A 26580-nucleotide genomic window follows, 5' to 3' on the forward strand; every position below is an offset into this window, starting at 1 on the left:
AACAAAAAAGAATGTAAAACTATTGATCATATATAAACAAATATTGTAAATATTCATCTAAAATTCATTAAAATTTGACGGTATTCAAATTTGATGAATATTTTTTGACTTTCATTTTAAGACCAGGTCCGTCTCTCCTGTGATCATCTATTCATACATACAGAGACATGTGATAAAATTATCTATTCAAACTGCTATATATAAGAAGCGTCACCAAGATAACACCCACGTTCAAATTACTCGCTCCTTCTTGCAAGACTAACAACAAACTAAAGCTTCACGAATTTGTTGGTGTAAGTTGTGCAACTTGTCTCATTTTTTTTCATTCAGTTGTCTTGTTTAATGCAAACGAAGTTTCTGGACATCATCTGTGAGTGTATGTATGTAGTAATAAGTTTTTGTGTATTGATTTTATGATATTTGTTACTGATTCAAATATCACCTTTTAGTCTCTTGTGGGTTTCAGTTTATTAGCTGTATTGCTTAAAGTGAAATTCTTTTCTAAGGCCAATTCACTGGTAGATACCTTATGATTTGATAAAATTTCAAGGTGTAATTTATTCTACAAAGAAGGTCATTTCTGCAAGGTTTTTAAGTTTAGTGTATAAATTACGTACTATTGCTCCGTTTGGGGAATGAGGTAGGAATGGAACGAAGAATCATTCGAAGGTGATTAAGGAGGGAAGAGGGAAAGGACATAAATACCGCAGAGTTTTAGGAAAAGATTGTGAAGAGAATGATAATCATATTTATTTCTTCAAAAATTAGTTAAAAAGTCCATTGCATTTAATGATATATTATTTAACCACAAGGAGAACAATGGATTTGATGCTTGGGAACCAAAACTAGGTTGCCAATTGTACTTCTGTATCACGGTATGTAATCTTAATTTCTATGAGTTTATTGCAGATACAAGTAAGCAGACATGGAAGGAAGTATGAACGAAAATTTGCTGAGAAAAGTTCAAACAGCAACAGATGTTGAGGAGAAAGTGACACTTAAAGACAGAATATGGATCGAGACCAAGAAGATGTGGATTGTGGCTGGTCCTGCCATATTCACGAGATTTTCAACAGCTGGAGTTACCGTCATTAGCCTAGCTTTCATTGGCCACATTGGATCCACAGAGCTTGCTGCCTATGCTCTGGTGTCGACTGTTTTGTTAAGATTTGCAAATGGCATACTGGTACAATTGCTATATCCTATTCCACTTTTTGTATTGTGTTTTACTTAGATAATGGTTAATGGATCCCTGCAACCTGGTCTTCAATTCAAACTTTGAAACATGCACTTATTGTAGCAATAAATATGATTACATTCTCAATCCAATTTGAAAGCCATCTTTATATTTGAAGGTTAAGATGATAAATTTTTTGTCTTGATGTGATATCGACTAGTTTAAGTAGCTACTGCTATTTGGTGTATATATTTTCACAGAAGTGAAGCAACTAGTCTACATTAAATTTCACATTAGGAAGCACATGAAGTTTTACAGCAAGGTATAGCGTAGTAACAGATGACATCTTTTGCTTGATCCAAGAGGTGCTTCATAAAATAGCCTGAATTTCCAGTATGGTAGTGGCCTTCATGTAAAAAATTGGTGGCAGGAAAGATATGCTATTGCACTTGGACAGGTCATCTTTTTAGCCTAGCCATTAATTACCTACCTGGCCAGAAGTTCTTATCAACTAATGTATTGTAAATAACCTGCAGTGACATTGATTTTATTAAAATGAGATCTAATGGCAATCATAAATTCTTCAATTGTTTTGAATTTAAACCTTGCAGTTGGGCATGGCTAGGGCAATTATAAATTCTTCAGTTGTTTTGAATTTAAACATTGCAGGTGGGCATGGCTAGTGCATTGGAAACACTATGTGGCCAATCATATGGTGCCAATCAATATGATATGCTTGGTGTATATCTTCAAAGATCATGGCTTATCCTGTTCTTATGCTCAGTTGCCCTATTACCAGTATTTATCTTCACAACACCAATTTTAATAGCTCTGGGACAAGATGAAATAATTGCGGAAGTGGCAGGAACCATTTCACTCTGGTTGATCCCTGTGATATTTTCCTATGCTGTATCTTATACCTGTCAAATGTTCCTCCAAGCACAGAGCAAGAATATGATTATCGCATACTTGGCATTACTTTCACTGGCGACCCATGTTTTCCTCTCGTGGTTTTTAATTGTAAAATACAATTTTGGACTTAGTGGTGCCATGATTTCTACAATTTTGGCATTTTGGATTCCGAATATAGGTCAACTAGTTTATCTTTTTGGTGGGTGGTGCCCAGATACTTGGAAAGGATTTTCAATGTTGGCCTTTAAGGATCTCTGGCCTATTATCAAGCTTTCTTTGTCATCTGGGGTTATGCTCTGGTAAGTCTAATTCACCCTTTTCCAACTAATTTTTCTTTAAGTTACTGATTATGCAGATGATCATGTAGACCATGTAGTGCTTTTGTTGAAACTAATTTCTCTTTATGTTTCATTCTAACATTTTTTCAGCCACAAATTCTGGGTGCTGATTTTAGAACTGTTCCTACTTTTGCAGCCTTGAACTCTGGTACAGCACAATACTAATTCTTTTAACAGGAAACATGAAGAATGCGGAGGTTGCCATTGATGCTCTTTCTATTTGGTACATATTTCTACACGATAATTGCGTAAATCTGGCATGTTCATTTAATCTATATGCAATAAATATTTTATTCCTTTTGGCAGCCTTAATATTAATGGTTGGGAAATGATGATAGCTCTTGGTTTCCTGGCTGCAGCAAGGTAGTACCAACCTTGTTATGGTGTATCTTTTGTATCTTTTTCAGAAATATTAGGCCATATATAAGTAAAGGAAGAATCAAACTAAGACAACTGCATTTTCTGTCACTTTTATACATATTGGTTTTTGCATAAAACATCCAGTGTACGAGTCTCAAATGAGCTTGGAAGAGGAAGCTCCGAAGCTGCAAAGTTCGCCATCTGGCAGATAGTGCTGACATCATCTGCAATTGGATTTTTACTGTTTCTTTTTTTCTTGTTCTTTCGGGGACGGTTGGCTTACATATTTACAGAGAGTATTGACGTTGCTGCTGCAGTTGCTGATCTGTCACCTCTACTGGCTTGCTCTATACTGCTGAATAGCATACAACCAGTTCTTTCGGGTAAGATTGTGTCACAGTGCTATGTTAGTTTCAAGAACTAAGGGATAATGTATTTTTTTTTTTAATTATAAGGGGTGATTTTTTTTTAATTTAACCTGAAGACCGATGTGCAAATGAATAAGTGATTAACATGAGCTTCAGTTGTGCAGGTGTCGCTGTTGGGGCTGGTTGGCAAAGCACTGTAGCATATGTGAACATTGCATGCTATTACTTGATCGGAATTCCAGTTGGGGTCGTGCTTGGTTATGTTCTTGACTTGCAAGTTAAAGTGAGTGTTTTTATACCCATCTGAGTTGCTGTAATATGTGATGAAATAGAAAGGAACTAAACAGCATGAGAACAACTCCAAGCCTTGTTTACCAAGTGTCGATGTATTCTCCTTAATCTGGTTGAAGAACAAGCATCTAAAGAAAGCAATCTGAAATTATTGAAATACAACCATAATTGGATAGTCTGTTGACAAATTCAGAGTTTTGAGTGATTACAATTACATATTCAAGACATGTGCCATCACCTTGTAGTTTAACCATTAATTTTGGCTAAACATTTTAAATTTGATTGGTGGTTGCTATTTTTCAATTATTCTGTATATTCTTCACCATTATTTTACATTACTGATTCTATTGAATCTGTTTCATAGGGTGTTTGGATTGGGATGCTGTTCGGCACACTCATTCAAACTATTGCTCTTATGATAATTACTTGCAAGACAGACTGGGAGAAACAGGTGAAGCGTTTATCTATGTCCCATTCTGTTTACGCTGTTCCTGGTATTGTATATGCTAATCAAATCTGATATAATTCCAGGTATCGGTTGCTAAACAACGTGTTAACAACTGGTCTGTTGACTCTAGCCAACAACCTAATGCAGACGAGCAAAATGCATGAAACTGGAAGGTTTTACTTATTAATTGTATTGCTGGGAGAGTTCCCAGCTGAGATGCACACTGATTTGATTTAAAAGTAGCAGTGTCAATCACAACATGGTAGGGTGCATTTTTTTTACAGATGAAACAGTTTTAATGTGGAGTTTTAAGATACAGATGAAGTGAAGTTTAAATGGGCGATGATATTTTGTTTGAACACCCGAAGTGTCATACCCAGAGTATATTATTGTCATATTTGATGGAGATTTTCAACAGAGGTTAACCAAAATTATTTCTTTAAGATGGATATGGTGTTACTAAAATAACAACACAAAAAACGCACTAAAAAGCGGTAATCGGATTTAATCGGTAAGACGCAGAACAAGGATTAATCTGGATTGATCGGAGATTAATTGGATGAATAATTGAATGATCGGAGATTTAATCAGTTTACAAAACAGAAATTAATCAGTGATTAATCGCGATTAATTACCGATTTCTAGAACAGAGAGTCGAAAACAGATAAATATATTGTTTGGCTAAAAGCAGGTTACCAGCTTACTTAAGAACATGGCCATAATCTACACGCAAGGTAGCAGGCCAGGAAAGAAAATTTGCATAAAAATGGTAAAAGGGTATAGGGACATTGGTAGCATAAAGTGAATAAACAATCTGTGTGGTGCTGCCTAGCTTAATGGTAACTCTAAATAGCATCAAACATCGTTTGTTACACAAACATTTCAAGAAAAAGGCAAAAGCTAGAGAAGCTTGGAGAGTTAAATGTAAGTACGGACAGATCTAGCTGCATGCATAGATTCTGCCAGCCTGGAGGGAAGTATCAAGGTTATACAGGGAACATCCTTAACTATATGTAGATGATGCAGAGAAGATAGCTAAATATTCTGTTCTAAGACTAAACTTTCAGAACAATTTTTCTTAAAAAGGGAGATAAAATGAAGCAAAATAATCAAGAACACACAAAACCACATCCCTGATCACCTTTCTAATATTTACTGTCATGGTAGTACTGCAGCTTTCTCATCCCACCGGTTCATTCAATATCAGATCAAAGCTCACTTGTTTTCATCGCAAGTTTTCCTCCAAAGTCTCATCTAATGTTCCTTCTACGTCGTTCATAAGCAGTTCTCATCAACCTGATTACCCTGCCTCACTGTCACCTCCGGCAAGTCAGGTACTTTGAATGTAATTAAACACGGTCAAAATTTATATAGACATTAATAATGATAACATAATTAATTACTTGTCATCAGAGTGTAGCAGCAATAGTTTTTGGCGATGCATCACATTCAAGACTCTATCCGTTGACAAAGAGAAGATCTGATGGAGCTATTCCAATAGCGGGAAACTACAGACTCATTGATGGAGTTGTAAGCAATTGCATTAACAGTAACATAACTAAGATATATGCATTAACACAGAAAAATTCCACATCTCTCAACTCCCACATCTCAAGAGCATATTCTGGTGCCTGCCTTGCCAATGAAGGTTTCGTTGAAATGATAGCTGCTTATCAGAGTGCCGATGACAAGGACTGGTTTCAGGTTCTTCTCTATTCCTTATACAAGTTTACTTGAAAATTGAGGCCTGCTTGTTATTTTTAGTGCTCCTAAATCAATTGGCTCGAAGAAACTTAAGGTTATGTTTTACCTAGATAATTATTAAGGTATATCATCAAGTTCATATACCTAGTATATAATTGATTATTAGGGAACTGCTGATGCTGTGAGAAGATGTTTGTGGGTATTAGAAGAATATCCAGTAGCTGAGTTTCTGCTCCTTCCTGGTCATCATCTCTACAAGATGGACTACCAGAAACTTATAGAAGCTCACCGCGACAACAATGCTGATGTAACTCTTGCTGTCTCGAGTAGCATGAGATGTAGGGATCCATCATACGTGAATGTCAGAGTAGGTAAAGAAAATCAAGTTGTCGAGTTTATAAAATGTCAAGGAAAACCACCCATTCACTCTAAGGTGACTTTTTCATTTGAAAAAATTCTAATTTCTTGTTATACTATTATGCCGTTATTATTTTTTGATGAGCTAATCTATGAAACTAGTATCTCCAGGCAGAGTGGATATAATATCTTATAACCTTTAAACTCTAATTTTTAGCTTGAAGAGTCAATAATGGTGATTGATGATGCACATGATACTTTTCCAAGCATGGGGATCTATGTCATTAACAGAGTTGTCATGATAAAACTTCTAAGAGAGTACTTCCCCAAATCAAATCACTTCAGAAGCGATGTAATACCCGGTGCAATAGCTTTAGGCTTGAAGGTAACCATTGTTTTGAGTATCAAAATCTCAGAATCACATATTCTCCAGTGCTTGATCTTATAATATGTTAAGGTGAATATTTTTTGTTTCGGAAAATTGCAGGTTCAGGCATATAAATTTGATGGGTATTGGGAAGACATGAGGAGCATTGAATCATTCTACCACGCGAATATGGAAAGCACAAAGATGACAGACATGCCATACAAGTGAGTGTATTGAATATGTCGGTGTTGTTTTTACCCGATGCAGAGCAAGTCCAACGCTAGATCTGCTAAATATCTACTGTTATAATTGCTATAATATAGCATCAAAAATTGTTTGTTGATGCTAAAATAGAAGTGGCACTCCAATGCTGGTTCTATCGGATGATGTACAATGTAACAATTGGTTAAAAATTGTTTATGACATTCGGTCTTATAGAAATTATCTTTGATTAGCAGCTTCTATGATAGAGACTTCCCTCTTTACACTCTGCCCCGGCATCTGCCACCGAGTATAATAACTGATGCAGCCATAAAGAATAGCATCATTGGTGATGGATGCATTCTCAGTGTAAGAAACTACAGTTTTTTTTATCAGGCTTAAAGACTGATTGACATAAGAGTTGTTAAATCTTGTTCATGGACAATTGGTGGGATGATTCATCCAAAAAAGTTTGATATTTCTAAATTCAGAACTGCAGAATCAAAAACTCAATCCTTGGTATGAGAACACGGGTGGGAGATAAGGCTATAATTGAGGATTCGGTGGTTATGGGTTCTGATATCTACCAAGTAAGAGTCATTACTACGACTACAAATCCTTTTGTTCTTTCCTATGCAAGTATGTGTAACAGACCATATATATATACGTGCAGAGTGTTACTGATGACAGGGAGGGTACAGCTACGAGTATTCCAATTGGCATCGGGGAAGGCTCACACATAAGGAAAGCTATAGTTGACAAGAACTCAAGGATAGGCAAAAATGTTATGGTACTTAACTTAATATGCATAAATACTTTGCTAGTGCAGTCCACAACATGTGTAAGTACATCTTAAGAAGCTTAAGTAGGTTAAAAGTGAGGTGAATATCTGTTTTGTGGTGTAGATTGTAAACAAAGACAATGTTGAGGAAGGTGGCAGTGAAGCAAAGGGCTATATCATTACAGCGGGGATTGTTGTGATACTAAAGGGTGCAGTGATCGAAGACGGGACTGTCTTGTGAGCATTAGCTAGGAAGCGACTCCTTAAATTATGGCCTGCTACTCGTATTTAGGAACAATAATACCATTCAGAGCTCAAAATCAGAGATCCCATTCTTTTTATCAGAATGTAAAAATATACATTAGAGGAAATGCATTATCCCAATCAAGCTGATTGAACAACAGCTGATTGACATAAGAGCTGGTGAACTTGCAATATTTCTTCAGGGTAGGTATCTGATGAACAACCAATTCAAGTTTAATCTCGAAATGGAAATCAAGCTTAATATGCTTCATTTGAGCATGATACACTGGACTGGAAGTAAGGTCGACAACGACTTTGTCATCGCAATATAAAGGAACTAGGCCATTGTAATTAACCTCAAGTTCCTGTAAAATATTGAGAAACCATATAACTTCAGAAGAAGCATCAACTAAAGCTTGGTACTCTGCTTCTGCAGAACTCTCAGAGGTAACCTGTTACTTTTTAAAACTACATAATGGTGACCGGAGTTTATTTCCGCCTTTTAATAAGGTGGTGGCCGTGAACCTCCGTTAATTTTTCTCCATTAACTTCAAGAAATAAGAGTGAATGACAAAATGGTGATGTAGTTTTTCAAATTTTAAAGAATATTGGCTGGATTTTAAAAACTACATAATAGCGGGTAAGATTGAAGAGAGGCTCCATGAAGTGTGTTGAAAGGAACCGATTAAACTGCTTTTCTCCATAGAAAGGCCAATAGCTGCTTGTGAATTAATGGAACATAGCATAATGAAGTATAGCAATCGATTGGCGATATCTGTGACCTTCAGGGCCGTGCCTGAGGGTGTGCGGGGTGTTCCACGGAACAGGACCCATATTTTTTAGGGGCACAAGTATATGTATGTATTGTTTGAATTGAAAAAATATTATCTTAGTAAAATTAAAAAATATTATATTAGTGTTAATGATAAAGTAATTTATAATTTTTTTAAAATAAAATTAATTAGAAAAATATGTAATAAGAATATTAATTTGTTTGATTAGTAATTTAGACTACTGATTTTAATAATCAAATGCAATGGTCAATATTAGTTTTAGTTTAGACAACTTGTACATTATATTATTTTTAATAATTTAATTTTTTGGATATCTAATTTATTTTAAATTAGGTTTCTATTTAATGTTTATATATTCAATGAAAAAGTAAAATTAGAATTAATTAATTAATCAGTTAGTTAAAGTTTTACATCAAAATTTAATATATTTTACATTTAAATTAGTTTTTGTATGATTATTATTTTTTATAATTATTATAGCTTACTATTTTTGTACTTGTTTTTCCAGTTTTTTAATTTTTTATAATTATGTTAAAATAATAATAAAATGATTATTGTTATTATTTTATATAATACTATTATCTTTTTATTGTTGGGGCACATATTTTAATTTTGCACAAGGCACCTGAAATCTCAGGCACGGCCCTGGTGACCTTAAATGATAAAAGGTAGATTATAGCTCCAGTGATGAGAGGAAACAAGACATGAGCAATCACAGGATTTAACCAACAGGTAATATATCCCAACATTCCAGGGCCTACAACAGTGCCAATAACCAAACCAACAGCACTCCAGAAACTCTTTTCACGCGTCTCTTGTTGAACTCCTTGAGTTTTTCGAGTTCCAGGCTTTGAATTGCTTGAAATGGCTGATCTAGTTCTTCCATCACACCTATTTGCTTTATCAAAAAATTTTACTGGCCTAGATTTATTCAGGATTAAATTATGGGCAATGGAGTAACATCGAGACGGGACAATGTGATAGATGAGAAAGGCTTGATTCCGAGCCGAGAACAACTTAAAAATATAGGCAGGCAGTGATGGGACTGGGAATAAGCCTAAAACACGTATTTACCCTTCATTTTAAATTTTTAATTTTTTTTTGGAATTAACCGGGAAAATTAACGGAGTTTCACGACCGCCACCTTATTACAAGGCAGAAATAAACTCCAGTACGTAGTCTTTATAATCCAGCAAACATTTTGTAAAACTCAAAAAAACTACCTCTACCACTTTGTCATTTACTCTTTTATTTTTTGGAGTTAACGGAGTAAAATTAACATAGATTCACAGCTGCTACCATGTTAAAAGGCAAAAGTAAACTCTGACCATTATCATGTAGTTTTTAAAATTCAACCAAAATCTTGTAAAATTTGAAAAACTACGGCTATCACTTTGTCGATTACCCTGTTATTATATATCAAAATCAGTCTGAACTCTTTTTTTCTCTCTGATTATTTTTGACAAAGTCAACCTATACTCTTTCAAAATCATAATATAAAAAAAACTCCTAACTCACTGGTTTTAGGCCATCCATCGTTTTTAGATAATTAATGTATCTTTTTGTTGTTAGAACCCTTTTAAACTTTGTAAAAGTCTAATTATTATGTTTACATTTTAGTTGGCATTTATTATAGAAAGATGTTGTCAATTAATCTTCGCTCATTCATCAAGCAATCAAATTAGAGTCATTCACAATGATGCAGACGGGTTTGTTAATCGACAAATAACGTATATCCCCACACTTGTGCTCTAGTGAAATGTATACCCCAGTCAATAGAAAATAAGTTGCCACTAATTAATATCATCGATCAGTCCTCAATATCAACATAGATGACATTGAATCTATGCATTTTTAGGGTTTTCGGTACGGAGTAATTTGTATACACATCTTATTTTAAGTTCATTTTATTTCGTCTCCTTTCACAAGTTTTTTTGAAAAAATTACACAACTTAAAAAAAATTAGTTGAGTATTTGATTTCTTGTCTAAGCCTAATAAATATACTGTATTAAATTAATTTATTTGTATATTTGTAATAGTCAAACATGGAAACTTGTATTGAAAGGGTATTCTTTAGAAAAACATTCAAAAATTTGCCTCGAAAAGAGAAATATGACAAGTATTTTGAGACAATTTTTTTTTAGGAAAGAACATGTAAAATGGGACGGAGGGAGTACAAGCATTAAATCTGTGCAGAAACACCTATAAATTTAAATTTATTATTTATAATTTATGTTTTAACATCAATTTATTAGTGTTTAATTATTGATGAATCGGAATTTATTAAATTATATTAGCCAATAGATCGACTATATCTCTTTTGAAAATTTAGGTTTTACAATATTCTTTTATATTATAAATCATTAGTATACATACTTAAATATTTTTATTATCTGATTTGCGAATATTTTTCTAATATTAATATGATAATGTGTTTTTTAGTTAGTTTTAAATCATATATTTTTATATTTCATATGTATTCATCTATAAGAAAAAAGTTTGTATTAGAGTAAAAAAGGTAACATGATAGTTCGGGTTTGTATTGAAACACGTGAAGAAGAGAGTTATATGATTGTTTGTATTTGTTTTCGAGCGGAAGACTTTATAATTAAGGAGACATATTTATATATAGAGACATGATCAAATAATTTTTTTTTTAATTTACAAACTTACGAACTTCTTTTTATAATTTTTTTATTATCTCAATTTGTTAATCCTTAGTTATAGAAAATAACAATGTTAAAAATTATTGAAAAAACATCACAATTTCTAAGAATAATGCATAAATTAATGTGATTTGAAAATATGCTTGTATTATAGTATATACAAGTGTTTTTAGTCTTTAAATTATCTCAATTGAATCATGACAAAGAAAATCTATTTAAGAAAATAAAAAAATCGTCCATATAATAGGAAAACTCTTACCTAATTTGAAGGCTATAGTTATAACATTAAGGCTTAGTTGGGGTGTAATCTGCTAGTAGCCGGTACTAATCGTTACGGTCAATTTCAAACTAATGTTTTTGTTTATAAATGCATCAAATGCAAGGAACAAAATAGACTGAAATATTAATGCACTTGGTAATAAAAACGGTGGCCTTAACTGATAGCAATATAATCAAATCTGAAAGAGATTGATTAATCCAGATATTAAGTCCTGAATGGCATGGCTGTAAAGAGTAGTCCGAAAGTCAACATATGTGTCCTCAAAATTTAGTACGCAAATTTATTATTCATTTATGTAGGGTTTCGACTAAAACATATGCTTGTTAACGAAGGAGAGTTCGGGAAATAAACAATATTATATCGGATATAGTTGTTATAGAAGTAAAGTAGAAAGGGTAGTTCACTTGATGATATAGCCCCTGTTTGAGCAACAAAGTAAATTACTTCTATTTTTCTAAACCCGTTCAAATAAATTAAGAAGTTGGAAATAAAATATAGATTCAGGTCGTCATTAATCATTTGATAGAATATTTCAGTATGTATATGTATGTATATACGTATATCTTTTATACGTATATCTTTCATCTTTTCGGAAGTTTCAATGGAAGGATTCTGCTTCTTTTCCAAACACTTTAATAACTTATAATATTAATTTATTTCTCATTTCTATTCCACCTCATTACATAAAGCAAGTTAACCCAAACATCATAGACATATCTTTACAACAAATATTTATCATAAAATAAAGGGTCTAGAACTCTTGCATTAGTATTTGGGTTTGTCTTGTGTGTCCATAGACAAATGCTACATGCTAAACACTAAATCTTTAAATTTGGTGTATTTCGATTAGTGTGGTTGTTGTGAATTGAAGGAGGATCACCGTCATTAAAGAGTGTACGTAAATTAATTAAACAAGATAAACTTATCAACTTTTGTATTTATTGTGTTCTCATGAACACATCATAGAAAAACCGTTAGTATTTTACTCGTCTTTCTTTAGTGAGGAGAAGTAGATATAAATGAGGCTGAGGTGCTATTCAGCGGTTAGTGTTGAGTAGGCAGAAAGAGAGAGACAAGCTGGTCCATAAGAGCAAGTCCAAGAGTGCCTCAAATTGTTGTCCTAAGTTAAAATTTAGGGCATTTGATAAAAAAGACTGCTCCAACAATGTCCTAGTGATGCCTTATATCACTAGGACAACTCCTTCAAGCCCCATATTTGAGGCACTCTCTCTCCTTGCCCTATTCCATATTTTATAATAAATTTCTATCTACAGTCTCTTTCTCTCTCTACTTTATATTATGTTTTAATGATGAAAGTGAACTTTTAATAATAAAATATTAAACAAATAGAGAAAATAAGGCACATTGTTGGAGTTGAAGTTGGTTGAATATGTCCTAAACTACTTGGACATAATTTTTTATATTATATTTAGGGCTTCAACTAGGACACTGTTGGACTTGCTCTAAGAAACTCTATTAGACAGACTAAGATCATAATTATGCGAGCTAAAAACTTGGTGCATAGACGGAGACACACAAAAATGAGAGGAGAAGAAAATACATAACAATAAAATATACGAGAATTAAAGCAAGTAGAGTTAATGCGATTGCTTAATTATACACCGAAAGGTGAGAAGGAGGTCACATGCATCAAGCTTGTGCCAAGTTTGGGTTCGTTAAAAGATGGAGAGGAATGCTTATATATGTGCGGTGTTTGTTGAAGCCAACTGTTAATCGTGTGTATGTATGTTAATGATTTGCCACCTTCTTTGTTTGTCGATCGCGAGACTTTCGTGATACTGTACACCTGACTCCTTGCATACACTGACATGCACAGACAATAAGAGCTACAGGCTTAGAAGTTACTAGGGCTGTTCACGAACCGAGCCGAGCCGAGTTTTGACCGAACCGAGCCGAGCTTTAATTTTTTTTCTGACGAGCCGAGCCGAGCCGAGCTTTTTTATCGAACAAAAATTGTGTTCAAGCTCGGCTCGTTAACTAACGAGCCGAACACGAGCTTGTTCGCGAACAAATACAAGCCGAGCCGAGTCGAGTCGAGTCGAGCCGAGCCAGAAAAAAAATAAAGACAAACCGCTAGTTGACTCTTAAAATAGCTAACCAAATAATTTTAATTTTTTTGAAACTTTGTTTATATCACTAAAATGTATATATGTTAACATCCATGAGGTTGGATCGGTAAGAAATATTTTTTAAAAAATTGAAACACTAATTTAGGATTAAACACTAGTTTGCGGTACTAGTTAACCTTCTACTTGACTGTCAAAATAGCAAACCATATAAAATTATTATTTTCCGAAATTTTGGTTACATCACTAAAATATATATATATAAATTATATGTTGAATTCTGAGTTCAATAACATATATAAATTATAAAAAAAAACCCCAAAAATATTACATTTTTTCGAGCTTTAACGAGTCGAGCTCGAGCCGAGCGAGCTCGAGTCGAGCTCGAGCCGAGCTCGAGCCGAACATACTAAAAGCTCGGCTCGAGCTCGTTTACTTAACGAACAATTTTTTGTGTTCGAGCTCGAGCTCGTTAACTTAACGAGCCGAGCCGAACGAGCTCTTAACGAGCCGAGCTCGAGCTTGTTCGCGAACAGCTCGGTTCGTTAAACAGCCCTAGAAGTTACAGCTAGTGTGTTATTACAAGCTCAGGTATTATGGGCTGTTTGGCAACAGCTTAAAAGCCGACTTCTGGGTTTATAAGTCAGAAGCACTTATTTCGTATCGTTTGTGTAAAAAGTCAAGAAGTACTTATAAAAAGCCAGAAATGCTAGCTTTTGTTTCAGGACTTCTACTTGCTTCTCAAACACTTTAATCACTTATAAGTCTTAACTTGCTTCTAACTCCTACTATTGCATTTATTATAAGCTCACCCAAACGGCCTCTATACATTTTCAGATTATTTTATGGAGTAAAATATAATATCATAATATCTAGCACATAATATATTTGGTTAACATAAATTTCTGGAGCATCTCTAATAATGGTGCTTTGAAATGATGGTTAAAACTTTATAATATGATATTTTAAATTTATTGTATTTCTAAGATACATTAGTATAATATCTCAAACCTCCGTTTAGATGCATGCAGCATCCAATAACTCATCACGTCGGTCAAAAATTCTAACAAATTAGTATACATTACTTATATATACTAATAATAATATACAAATTATTAAATACAAACACAAATTATTCAATACAAATTTTGAAGACAAATCAAGATAATCCAGACTTATATGCCATCACTCGCTCCTACATATTATCATCCATCCCGAAATGACATCACCTACCCGGGACCATCTCCGACTCTACTCAATCCATTTGAGTTGCCTAAAATTTAAATATAGAAAAATGTGATCTAAAATACGACTCCAACTATATTTTAGTACCTAAATCACTAGATCGCGCACTCAAATTTAGCACACATGTTCTTAGATAATCACGAGTCATTCCTTATGTATTTTTAACACATGAATTAGTAGTTAAATTATTAGGATTCTTAATTCTATATTATACATGGGAGATATACTAGATAATTGTTAGACTTGTCTTGGTGATTCAGGACCACTAATATTTTGTACGTCACTGCAACAACAAACAATCTGTGTATTCATTCATCATTTTTATTATAATAATATATTTAAATTAGTAAAGGAAAAATAATTGAGACAAATAATAAATAATGTATAAAATAGTGGGAATTTCTTGTAGAAAAGGTGGGAAATAAAATTTTTATTTAAAAAGAAAAAAAATAAGGATGGCTAATGCATGGTCACTTAAAAATAGGACATAGCTAATAAACTTGCGGATATGTAATGATTTAGAGAATCATCAAACACGGTTAGAATCGTATTTTAAATCAAATTTTTTATATCGAGTTTAGGAGCTCGTTTAGAGAACAACTTGATCTTGCTGTCGGTATAAGTTGAGAAATTTGTAGAGTATATATGTACTGTATTCATATGTTGAATTAGCAAAAGAAAAAAAATACGCGCATGAGGAAAATTGGATTAACCCTAGTATAAAGTAGATGGCAGCCGGTTCGAACGGTAGTATTACACTTCAAACAGGGAAAAAAACACTTTCAACAGAAAAAAGTTACAGGAATATAAAAAATCAAGAAGACATCATTTTTCTGAAGGAAGATTAAAAATGCAGAATAAGTCATTTTTCCGCTAAACAATAGTGTAGTTAAAAAAAAACTGCTAATAATTGTCTACAGTCGATTCACTATTGCAAGAAAAATACGTAAGAGCAACCAGAAGGAAGAAAAACACATGTCCATCAAATACAAATTTAAGTTACAAACACTTAAGGATTCCAACTTTTCAGAATTCCCAGTAAAACAAAGTTTAATTAATTAGCCTCCAGATTTTATTACCTCATGAGTTTGTGAGGGGATAAATGACCGAAAGAGGTTTAAAAATAATTAATAAATTACTTAAAAAGTGCCCAGAGCATTTTGCTCTGATTTAAACAATGCAAGTTTTGTGTGATCATGTAGAGAAAATCGGAGGCAATTCCATCATGTCCTCGGTTTGAGCCGTTGTGGAGGCTTCTTCCAGGAGCCATTTTTCAAGAAACGATAATGGAGGTGGAGGCGGAGGAGGAGGATTATTCATACTCATGTGATCATAATCGGTCACTTTCTTGGCTAATTCCCCATTATCATGCTTAACCTCGTCGTGATCATGGTTGTCATCGTCATGATCATCAGCTTTGTCGGAGTAATGATGATCATCCCAGGAGGCCATGTTACTAGCACCAGTGTTTAAGTTATCTAAAGATAAGATAGACTCAAACTCTTCATTGGATATTAGGTCTTGGGTGCAATATTCTTTGTGCTCATCAGCCTTTGGCCTAAAGCCAAATATGGAAGTTCTTGAGGAATCATCATGAGTACTTGCATCCATCTTCTTCGTTGTTGGAGATGATCTCATCCATCCTTGAAGAAGCCTTGAAATGTTCTCTGTGCTGGAGGCATACACTGTGTTAGAATTACTGCTAGAAGAGTTACTGGCATGGTCTAACCTGAGAGTGCTCGTGGTTGTCGAAGCTTGGTCTGTTATGTGATTTGCTTTTTCAGGAGTGCTGAATAATTTCTGATCATCTGAGGAAGATCCTGAATTTTGTAACTTCTTGATGACTTTCTTCTTCAAGTGAGTGTTCCAGTAATTTTTTATGTCATTGTCGGTTCTCTGGGGAAGGTACGAAGCTATTGCGGCCCATCTGCGTTTGGTTTGTTTAGATTATGGAGTGATCTGAAATGAATTGATGGCAGTTGTGGAGAATTTGTCAGAAATTAAGAGGATGAACGTACTTGTTACCGAGTAAGGATTGGAGGTGAATGATCATGCCTTCTTCATGAGGGGTGAAGTTTCCTCTTTTGATTCCTGGTCTCAGGTAATTGGTCCACCTCAGTCTGCAACTTTTGCTACACCTCATCAACCCTTTAAAAACAACAGAAGATTAAATATATGAATTCAGAGAGAGAGAGAGAGAGTGTGTGTCGATCGGGAGGGAGAGAGGGAGAAAGAGAGAGAGAGAGAGAACTGAGAGAGAGAGAGGGAGAGAGAGAGAGAGGGAGGGAGGGAGACAGAGAGGGAGGGAGAGGGAGACAGAGAGAGAGAGAGGGAGAGGGAGAGGGAGAGGGAGAGAGAGAGGGAGAGAGGGAGAGGGAGAGGGAGAGAGAGATTACCAGTGTTTGTAGGCACAGATCTCCAGTTACCAGGACCATGATCCTGGACGTAGGAAACAAGAATGATATCCTCTTCAGGAGTCCAAGGCCCTTTCTTGATACCTATTTTGTCACAGCATGGAGGCCTCCCCATGCCCTAGCTACCACCCTATCTAGCTATTTCCTCTTCCAACTGATGAGATCTGCAACTCTGTAGCATCTACAGTTCTACTTGTATATATCTTACTGCTTTTGCACACCTTTATGAATTAATAAAGTGACACAGTCATGTGAGTTTCATATATGCACCCACAGCAGTTGACCCAGACAAGAGGAAACCCAAGGTAGTTCTTTCATAAATGTTCAGTGCAGATCTTTATATACACTATATATCACAAAGAAGCACTCCTATATATACACACAAAAGATCTATTCACCATACACCAGTCAAAAGATATTAAACTTCTAATACGATTTTTTTTTCGGGTTAGGCTACTGCCTACTAGCACACTCATACCCCTAGCATGGTAGCCCACTTACTTTGGGAGTGCCCAGAGATCGAACTCGTGACCTCAGGGGGTAAGCCCTAAGCGCGTCCAACCACACTCCATGGGGTCAATATAGTAATCAACTTCTAATACGGTTTTTAAAGCACTATGAACATCAACCATAAGTTTTCCAGGAAAAAGCGGAAAAGTTATGTTCCACTCAATTCTATATATTTTCTTAATTGTTTGTCACCTATTTTAATTAACACTTCTATAAACTTTAATAATGCAACTCATTTTTAAAATTTTTTATTTCTCGATAAAAATTTGAACAATATATTTTATTAAGGAGAATAAAATTAGAACAATTTGTAGAATTATATTTTATAAACGAAATAATATTGAAGCAATAACTAGCAATGAGCTGAGAGTCCGAGGGGGGCATACTTTGAACAGTTATATACTTCCTCCGAAATATAAATATATAGCTTGATTTTTATGTCCTTTGAATGTATAGTTAAACTCATTATTGTTAAAATTTTATTTTTTCAATTGTAATATTAATGTTATATTTTCATTCAAATTTGTTTTCAAATAATGACTTGGCAAAAAATATTACATACTTAATATTGCAGTCAAAAAATTTAGAAGTCTGTGCTAAAAAATTTACATTCCTGTTTCTTCTTTTTTTAGAATAGAATATCTTCTGTTCTTAACATATTTCTTTAAATATATTTGATTGATATAAGAGATGTTGTTAGGCATTTCCCAGAGTAATGCAACAGCTATAAAATTTAGATGCATGTCCAAGGTATGTTCATTGCTAAATTTAGCTATAAAAATAAATGGATGTGTCCAAAAAAATTATTCCCATCAGTGTTTCGTATACTACGAGGGGTGTATTGGATTGGGATTTTAAAACATTTTTTTGCATTCATGAAATCCGAGGGTATTCGATTGGGATTGTTTGAAATCCATTAAAATCTTGAGGTATTCAATTGGGATTTTAAATTATACTATAAAATCTGGTGGTATTCAATTGGGATTTTAAATTATGCTTTAAAATCCGATGGTATTCAATTAGGATTGTTTAAAATCCATTAAAATCTGATGGTATTCAAATGCTGATGGATTTTTTTTCATTTCATAAAATGATGGATTTTATGGCATTCTTCAGTGTATTTTAAGTTTTTTGAAATCCCACCAAATTCAATGGGATTTTGAAGCATTGTACCTAAATCCTATCAACTCTGCGACATTTCATCGAAAATCCGCACAAAATTAAAATCCCATACAATCCATTAAAATTCATAGACTAAAAACAATGCATTAAAATCCCAATCGAATACACCCCTGTACATTTTCTTACATATATGAACATCAGAACATGAGTGACTGCAAAAACTCTCAACATTGATGAGGGGTGGTGAGAAACTAGTCGAAAAACATGAGCAAACACGAAAAATCAGAATTAATTGAGGACGGCAATTAAATGCAATTTCCTTTCACTTTCCATTCAGAGTCACATGCCAAAGTTGCCACCCTTCTTCACTCTTTATCATTTCTGCCTCCTCAACCGGTCATTTAGGTGCGCCTCACTTCTGGCCACTTTTTTTGATCGACCGCTTAATTATCACTCTAAAATTGATGAATTTATCAATTAGTCACTAAAATTTTGTTCGTTTTCGAATAGAATGGAACGAGAGAAAAATGAGTTAGACAATTAGAAAAAAAATTTGTGAAGAAAATAATAATATGGGTGAGTTTATATTTTCTGTGATAAAGATCGTAAGAAACGTGATGTTAAAATGGAATGATTATTATCTTTATAAGTTCGATTTCTAGCTCAAATGATTATAATAAAATAATTGAAAGATTAAAAATTATATACCTTTTTTCTAACCAATCTTGATTTAGAATACAAATTTCATTTCATTTCATTTTTTCTCATATCATTTCAGACGCTAAACAGCAAAAAAAAATACCATAAATCAGCTCTAGACAGTGGATTAAGTGGCTTCAATTTATATTCTATTATTTGCTCTTTTTTAAAAAATTGTCATGTCAGGCTACACTAAGCTTTGAAAGAATTTATTAGAATGCTGCCTAATTTATTTATTTTTAAATAAATGTTGTCAAAATAGCTTTGAAAGAATTTGACACGCGTCTATTCCAGACGAGTGTCCATTAGTGTGCTGAAAATCGTTTCGGGGATATTAGAATATGTGCAAGATATGTTATTGATAATATTTTAAACTTATATTTGGAAGTTGGCCCCATATAGAACGTTGAATAAAATTATAAAAAACAACAATATTACAATAATTTTTTAACATAATCATTTAATTTTTATTTTATCATACGTAATATTGGATATATGTTATTGGAAATGGTTTTATAATGCAACCCGTTTCAGTAAGAAAAGTATAAGGAACAAAGTATATATAAATCCTGCATTTGACTATAGAGTTTAGACTGCCAATAGTGAAACATAGTGTAGATTTTAGATTCCACGTTTACCTTTGAAGTGCCAACATAACTCATTCTGAAACTAACAGTAAACTTGTACTCCTATAACTGTCATGATCAAGAAGAAAATGCTGCAATAGGAAGCCATGGTGATTTCAGCTTTTAATCAACTTAAAGACTGTCTAAAAGATACCATTTCCAATGTAGCTTTCAAGCATCGACTGGCTCTGAGATGGCTTTCCAGATAAAACTCTATAATTTCTATACCTTCAGATCTGATCTGCTTGCGCAGGACAATATCAAATTCTAGCAAGATAATCATTGAGTATAAAACATATCTACTTATACAAAAATGCAGTTGCAATTTTTACTAATCCTCAGGGGGTGCTGGTTCTGCGCTGTCTTCTTCTCTGGCTTCAGGAACATCCGCTGATCCCTCTGATGCCCCGGATGGTTGCACTGATATAGACTTTGCAGGTCCTGGACCAGCCGATACTTTCACCATTGATGGACGTAAGAGCCTGTCACCAAGCTTAAACCCCTTGCGAAATTCTTGAAGTATAATGCCTTCTTCGAACTCGTCAGAATCTTCACGCATGATAGCTTCATGCAGCTTTTACAAACCAAAAGAAAAAGAAAACATCAAAACTATCATTAAGCATTTTAGAAGTCCAACTTACAATCAGTCAGTAGCATTCCATTATCCACCAACACATTATTATGTGATTCAAACATGTTTCCCCTCCTTTGATTTCCACCACCCTATGACACTACACAGACATGAAGAACTGAAGAGGAATAGTAATCTTTCCATTATAAAGTAAGGTTTTTACAAGGTTAGGTCCTCGTGGTACATTTTTGCTCATGCTAACTCACCTGAGTTGGCTCAAATCAATCAAGACATGGTTTAAACTAAATGCATATCAGATCTTCTTAGAGCCTGATTTAACTCTATTCACCATTTGAAATAGTTGATTAAGTAATCGACTGAATTTGGAGCCAACTCGGGAGCTTGCCTGCATCAAGCCAATGATTGAAGGGACGAATCATTATGAGCACCAGAGGAATATGTAACTTATTCACTGAAGTGAAAAGCACATGCTTCGATATTTTTCTGGAAATGCATACATTGCATAAATATTTAAATTTAAAATCTATATAGCAGAACATAACTTTGTGAAGGAGATAAAAGGCACGTAGGCATATCTGACCTAGGAAACATATAGTACAGTGTAAATAACTCGGCTTACCATGGGATCGAAGGGGTTCCCAGTTGTCTCAACAGGTAAAACGCCAAGAGACCCTAGAACCTCCGCAAATTGCTTGGATATGCTCTGATAGCTATTGTTGATTTTCTCCTCACCCTCCGTCTCTACCTTGATCTGGGATTTGGCTCTTTCAAAATTGTCTAAAACAGGTAAAAGACTTTCCACGACTTCCCCTTTCGCATTTGTTAGAAGCGAAAACCGTTCCCTCTCAGTTCTTTTTCGAAAATTTTCAAAGTCTGCACTAATCCGGAGAATCCGATCTCTCTCATATGAAATTTCTGTGGACAAACTCGCCACTTTGCTTTCTAGAGCATCTTTCTCATCTTCGAAAGATTTTAGAAGAGCTTCTATCTCAGCAATTTTGGCCTCGTCAGTGTTTGCAATTGCCTCTTTGTAAACCTGAAGCGAAGCTATGATGGCTGAAGCTGGTTCTTCTTCCTCACTAGTCTCATCTTCAGTTGCGGTCTCACCATCGTCCTCCACCGCAGCACTGTCTGCATCATCCTATTAAATATATGTATAAACAATACAGATTCAGTTAAAATACTTACTATAGGGTATATGGACTAAAGCACATGTAAAAAACATGTCTGCAAGGTGACATACAAATTTTACAAACAATTACATTAATGAGGGATACAACAGTTAAACCAACCTAAAAATTTGTTTCCAAATAATACTCATGACTTTGGATTTGGATATTATCGAATCTGATATTTTGGATTATGACCCGAATGGATTTTATCAAATCCGATATTTTGAATTTGGATTCATTTTTCAAACCCAAAAAAGTTTGGATTTGGATATTAGGTATTACGAACCGAAACCTGAAACCCGAAAGAAATACAACATACATATATATAATATGCTTTTATATTTTTTAAAAATTTTAAATTTTGATTTTACTTAGTTTTGTTTATAAAATATACATGTGTGTGTGTGTGTGTGTGTAAATTCTTGGCTGATGGTGTCCTTTTTTTTTGAATTAATGAATTCAAAATAATACCAATAAACAGCTTAAACCCCAAAGAAGAAGACTGCATCTTTCTTGAAAAATTGACAGAACCTTATTAACCTAAAATTGCACTATATTAGCTCTTTTCAAGAATATGGCCAAGTTTAGCATTTCAGACCTGCCATTCTCAAATGTGTATTAAGATGCAGTTGGTGCCGATTTGCATCTCCTCCATCTCTTCCCAAACATACCCTAAAGGTGTATCTAATGATATTATATAGACATAATTGATTGTATAGCACTTTTTATTTCCATCTTTTCCCCTCATGTCGGCATACACCATTACCCATCTGTACCCCCGTTGGTGCAAGTTGCACCGTGCAACACAAGATATATATGTATATATTGTATCTATCCATACGAGATATATGCATGTATGAGTAGGGTATTTTGTTTTAAATAATACAGGATACTCCAGAGAAAAATGAGTATCCAATGTCCTAAAATATTTTCCTATGTGGATACTCCAGAGCAGAATGCGTAATACAGTAGTAAATTAGTAATACTCAACTACATAATGTTTATGCTACTTTTGTTCATGATACTGAAAACAGTTATTTTTGTAGACTTTGCATAAGAGGTTAAAGTTGGCCTTCACCCTCTCTTTTTCTATTTTTTATTTTGGCAAACCCAAACTGTATCATATTTTCAGCTAATTTGGTACTTAACATTAAACAAAACACTTGCACATCTATTATATATACGTACATGTTTTACCCTCAGTCAAATGAGAAATAGCCTTAAGTTTTACAGTAACATATAAAACCGGAAACAAGAGTTGGGACGAACTAAAAGAGTTGAAGGCTTAGATACCTATGAAAAGCTATGAAGCTGTTAAAAACCAAGAAATCCTAAGCTGACACTGAAACTTAGATATAAGGAAGAATCTAAGCTGTAACCTTCGGTTGACAATTAACTGAAGCCTCTTCTTTATGAGCAAGCTTTAGCCTTCCAATAAAACCCGGCCAAATTGAGCTACTGCAGTCTTAACAGTCTGATTTGATGATTACATTGATGGCAACTGTTTAACAAATAATGTCAGGTCAACTTACTACTACACTTTTTTAGGAAAGTGTGCTTCATGGCTCAGTCATGGTTCTCCAGCCCGTAGGCGGAGACTTCCTAAGTTACTAAGCTTTTCAAAACAAAGTGAAGACCCATTAGTTCGCTCTGTTTTGAAGTTTGATTATTTTATTCTTTTATGAAGTAGACATATACCACCTGAAGAAAGGCACCCAATGAAACAAGTACCATACAGTGAAAAACTGATACTTATTATTCCCTCCATCCCACTTCTTTTGTCTTGTTTGACTTTCTATGATCAGATTGACCAAACTTTGACATATAAGAGCATCTCCAACGGTGTTGGCTATAATCGTTGGCTAAATTGGATCTGTAAGACATTATGTAAAATTTGCTGAATCTGTAAGACATTTTGCTTCAATGGTACTGGCTATATTGGTTGGCTATAATTTAAAAATAGTATGTTATTAATATTTTAAATTGTTAAAATAGAATATATTACTTCAATATGGTAATAAATGATGTACAATCTTCCTACAAATTTTCTTACAGACCTGTAGAGGTTCGACAAATTTAGCCATCCATAGGAGGTTGGCTAAATTTATAGACAACAGGTGAGCATGGTTGGAGTTGAGTTTTTGGAGCTTTTGGCTAATTTTTTTTATTTTAAGTATGCTAGCTCACTTTTTAGCCAAGGGTTTTACATGGTTGGAGATGCTCTAATAAGTAATTATTCTTACATGATCTCTAAAAATCGAAAAATACATCTTCAAGTAGAAAAAATGTAGATTTTAGTAATATATTTTTATAATTTTTTTCAATTATTTAATATATGTAAATTTCAGTCAAAGTCTAGTCAATTTGACCACAAGAAGTCAAACAAGAAATATTATAATAACAATGACATGCATATAAAAATATCTAATATTGTTAAGTATACTGAGTGTGAAGTGGAGTCCATAACTCAGCAAAGTATATATATATAATATACCGTACGCATGTCCACATCTATAATTCTGATACATTGTGTAAAATGCCATTCCCATATCAACCTCAACAATCAATCCCAGTCTATTTAAGCACTAAAAGTATTTAAGAATATTATTTTGGCAGATGCTGGGTTGAGCATCTCAATGTATTACATATACAATGAAACAACCTCATGTGAGAACCTTTCCTAAAGTACACTCCAGCAAAGAATCCAACATTATTGTCAGCTCATACTAATTAGTTGTTTCTCTAGCAAGATACATATATTACAAAGGGGGGAGCATACAAGAATAAAGGACTAGCTCTTTTGCAAGAACAAAGAGCCTCAGAGACAAGATTCCAATCCCTCCATGCCGAATATGAGCACATGAAAAATGATAAGTTTGCATATTTTCAAAAAAAAATAAAATTACCAAAATTTTCAGGTGGCCAGGACCTTTTTCCATACTCTAGTCAGGTGATTAATAAACTTTAACTGTGCTGTTATAATTTCGTAAAGCATCAAATTTTGTACTAAAATTTCTAGCAATACTTGAATATGTAAACATTTTAATGTGCTGCATTAAGAAATAAGGGCCACTGTATAGTTCAACATTCATGGGAAACCCTCATCTGCCACCTCTTACTAGTCTACCACTTCCATAGGGAAATTGAACAGCTTCAAATCATTCTTTTAATAAACTAAATTGGTTTAGTTGTGGAACAAACTGAACCTTATACTGAACAAACTGAAACTTAATTTATATATTACAAAGCATTATGTCAACAGCCACTACTGTGCTGTCCTGATTAGTATTAAGAATAGCTGAACAATCTCGGGATTGTTATATAAACAATGACTAATATTCCAGAGAACAGTATGTGATTTTTTCAAGCAAATATTATCTTTTTGATTACAAATCTCAGCAGCAATCACAGAAACATCAAGTTAACGTGATGTAAGACGTGGTCAGATACATAGTTTCCTGTTATTAATTACCAGCAATTTGATAAAGTAGTGCTTGCCCCATCTATTATCCGTAAAGGGGGGTCACATCCCTAAACATAAATATTCAAATATCTTCCTACAAATCATATACACAGTAAAAGTACACACCAAATTATAATCACAACAAATGATTTCTTAAGTGCAACAGCTTTACAGTCTAAATTACTTACTAACAAATGTTTTGCTGATTATACAAGATAAGCCAGGTCTAATTCTACTTAACAAGATAGGACTTAGAGAAAAAACTCCGGCTATAAATCATAACGTCTTAGTTAGCTCCTCCCAGGGTTCTGCTATTTCTAAAGACCCTCCAGGCTGAAAACATCATATGCTGAAAGCCACTAATATAACACAATTTCTTAAAATTCGACTAAGAAAACTCACACACATATACTTAAAGCTTAAACCTTTGATATCCAGATATAAAATCAGGACTACCCCTCCCAATGAACAATCATACTTACCCAAAAGAAAATCATTATAAATCTCAAACTACCATTTATATATAAACATAAATACAATTCCTGGGTGTTCAGCCAATGTACCTGAAGCTGAGAATCAAAAACCTCATCTTCCACTTCTTGGGTCTCAACACTCTCTCCGGATGAAGCAAAACCCACAGAACCAAGACCAAAACGATGTCTTTTCAACACTTCAGGACAGAACTTAGCAGAATTGAACTTGATACTTACAAAATGACTTCTTGGCCATATTGGTTTTCTTGTTGACATAAGAAAGCTTACAAGTTTAGGAAAAGAATTGTGATGTGGGTTTGTTATTGAAGCTTGAGGGCCACCAAGAATGGCTGTTCTTAGCACAGTTGTTGCCGCCATTGATACACACAGAGATATTTAGACCGGGGTGTATATATTATTGAGGATAAAATGACCAATGAATATATTCTACTGGATTTAGGGAGGGTCGGAGCCTCGGAGGGATATGTTCTTAGCACCGTGTGTCTGCTGATTTTACTTATGGGCTAAATGGCGTTTTGGTCACTCAACTCACCGGAAATTTACAATTGGGTCATCCAACTCAAAAAGCTGTCAGTCACATCATTATACTCTTAAATATTTTCATTCAGGTCACTGGCCGTTACACTCCGTTAAATATTTGACGGAAAGCTGACTAAGCGTCATGACTTGGCTTAAAAAAATCCACCCTGGCATGTACAGTCAGCTGAATTGGCGATTTCGTCACTCAACTGACTAAAAACTTGCAATCGGGTCATCAAACTCAAAAAACTTTCATTTAGGTCACTTATCATAATATCCGTTAAAAATTGAAAAAGGAAATAATTAAAAGCTATCATGTAACACCTTTTTTTCTCTCTTGAAAATTTCG

At 34.1% G+C, this 26580-nt stretch overlaps 4 protein-coding genes across 8 annotated transcripts; 2 read left to right on the plus strand and 2 right to left on the minus strand.

Annotated features, from left to right (window-relative positions):
* Positions 1-208: 208 nt before the first annotated feature.
* On the plus strand, positions 209-4255 carry LOC108222214 (protein DETOXIFICATION 21-like). 3 transcript variants are annotated; one of them, XM_017396123.2, is made up of 9 exons: positions 209-293; positions 910-1186; positions 1847-2388; positions 2564-2650; positions 2734-2790; positions 2932-3170; positions 3320-3438; positions 3811-3897; positions 3978-4255. In XM_017396123.2, exons 2-9 carry the CDS (start codon positions 926-928, stop codon positions 4056-4058), a joined length of 1473 nt encoding a protein of 490 aa, XP_017251612.1. In that variant the 5' UTR covers positions 209-293; positions 910-925; the 3' UTR covers positions 4059-4255. The 3 variants fall into 3 exon arrangements, 2 of the variants coding, with proteins under 2 accessions (XP_017251612.1, XP_017251611.1); XM_017396122.2 differs by lacking the exon at positions 209-293 and adding an exon at positions 345-669; XR_010292044.1 differs by lacking the exons at positions 209-293; positions 3978-4255 and having other exon boundaries at positions 346-1186; positions 3312-3438.
* A 344-nt stretch (positions 4256-4599) lies between these two features.
* On the plus strand, positions 4600-7692 carry LOC108222456 (inactive glucose-1-phosphate adenylyltransferase small subunit 2, chloroplastic). 2 transcript variants are annotated; one of them, XM_017396374.2, is made up of 9 exons: positions 4600-5228; positions 5308-5598; positions 5765-6031; positions 6173-6340; positions 6443-6546; positions 6778-6892; positions 7015-7113; positions 7197-7313; positions 7429-7692. In XM_017396374.2, the coding sequence occupies exons 1-9, from the start codon at positions 5055-5057 to the stop codon at positions 7543-7545; spliced, it is 1452 nt and encodes a 483-aa protein (XP_017251863.1). In that variant the 5' UTR covers positions 4600-5054; the 3' UTR covers positions 7546-7692. The 2 variants fall into 2 exon arrangements, with proteins under 2 accessions (XP_017251863.1, XP_017251864.1); XM_017396375.2 differs by having other exon boundaries at positions 4602-5228; positions 6781-6892.
* A 7891-nt stretch (positions 7693-15583) lies between these two features.
* LOC108222064 (transcription factor MYB60) lies at positions 15584-17382 on the minus strand. The gene is made up of 3 exons (XM_064093009.1): positions 17017-17382; positions 16639-16768; positions 15584-16547 (listed from the first exon to the last, which is right to left on the minus strand). The coding sequence occupies exons 1-3, from the start codon at positions 17147-17149 to the stop codon at positions 15815-15817; spliced, it is 996 nt and encodes a 331-aa protein (XP_063949079.1). The 5' UTR covers positions 17150-17382; the 3' UTR covers positions 15584-15814.
* A 2807-nt stretch (positions 17383-20189) lies between these two features.
* On the minus strand, positions 20190-26182 carry LOC108220495 (uncharacterized). 2 transcript variants are annotated; one of them, XM_017394279.2, is made up of 3 exons: positions 25782-26181; positions 21203-21724; positions 20190-20565 (listed from the first exon to the last, which is right to left on the minus strand). In XM_017394279.2, the coding sequence occupies exons 1-3, from the start codon at positions 26067-26069 to the stop codon at positions 20323-20325; spliced, it is 1053 nt and encodes a 350-aa protein (XP_017249768.1). In that variant the 5' UTR covers positions 26070-26181; the 3' UTR covers positions 20190-20322. The 2 variants fall into 2 exon arrangements, with proteins under 2 accessions (XP_017249768.1, XP_017249769.1); XM_017394280.2 differs by lacking the exon at positions 20190-20565 and adding an exon at positions 20742-20968 and having other exon boundaries at positions 25782-26182.
* Positions 26183-26580: the final 398 nt, after the last annotated feature.

This window comes from Daucus carota, chromosome 5, assembly GCF_001625215.2.
Source record: "Daucus carota subsp. sativus chromosome 5, DH1 v3.0, whole genome shotgun sequence".
In the NCBI taxonomy this organism is placed as follows: Eukaryota; Viridiplantae; Streptophyta; class Magnoliopsida; order Apiales; family Apiaceae; genus Daucus; species Daucus carota.

What these genes read in the sequence shown, in the direction of transcription:
- LOC108222214 (XM_017396123.2), top strand. Translation starts at nt 926, where the DNA reads ATGGAAGGAAGTATGAACGAAAATTTGCTGAGAAAAGTTCAAACAGCA. An exon ending in ATTGATGCTCTTTCTATTTG is followed by an intron (nt 2,651 to 2,733) that starts GTACATATTTCT and finishes TCCTTTTGGCAG; the next exon opens with CCTTAATATTAATGGTTGGG. An exon ending in AGACAGACTGGGAGAAACAG is followed by an intron (nt 3,898 to 3,977) that starts GTGAAGCGTTTA and finishes ATATAATTCCAG; the next exon opens with GTATCGGTTGCTAAACAACG.
- LOC108222456 (XM_017396374.2), top strand. Translation starts at nt 5,055, where the DNA reads ATGGTAGTACTGCAGCTTTCTCATCCCACCGGTTCATTCAATATCAGA. An exon ending in TGTCACCTCCGGCAAGTCAG is followed by an intron (nt 5,229 to 5,307) that starts GTACTTTGAATG and finishes ACTTGTCATCAG; the next exon opens with AGTGTAGCAGCAATAGTTTT. An exon ending in CAATAGCTTTAGGCTTGAAG is followed by an intron (nt 6,341 to 6,442) that starts GTAACCATTGTT and finishes GGAAAATTGCAG; the next exon opens with GTTCAGGCATATAAATTTGA.
- LOC108222064 (XM_064093009.1), bottom strand. Translation starts at nt 17,149, where the DNA reads ATGGGGAGGCCTCCATGCTGTGACAAAATAGGTATCAAGAAAGGGCCT. An exon ending in ATCTGTGCCTACAAACACTG is followed by an intron (nt 16,769 to 17,016) that starts GTAATCTCTCTC and finishes TTGTTTTTAAAG; the next exon opens with GGTTGATGAGGTGTAGCAAA. An exon ending in CAATCCTTACTCGGTAACAA is followed by an intron (nt 16,548 to 16,638) that starts GTACGTTCATCC and finishes AACCAAACGCAG; the next exon opens with ATGGGCCGCAATAGCTTCGT.
- LOC108220495 (XM_017394279.2), bottom strand. Translation starts at nt 26,069, where the DNA reads ATGGCGGCAACAACTGTGCTAAGAACAGCCATTCTTGGTGGCCCTCAA. An exon ending in TTTTTGATTCTCAGCTTCAG is followed by an intron (nt 21,725 to 25,781) that starts GTACATTGGCTG and finishes TATATTTAATAG; the next exon opens with GATGATGCAGACAGTGCTGC. An exon ending in GGAACCCCTTCGATCCCATG is followed by an intron (nt 20,566 to 21,202) that starts GTAAGCCGAGTT and finishes GGTTTGTAAAAG; the next exon opens with CTGCATGAAGCTATCATGCG.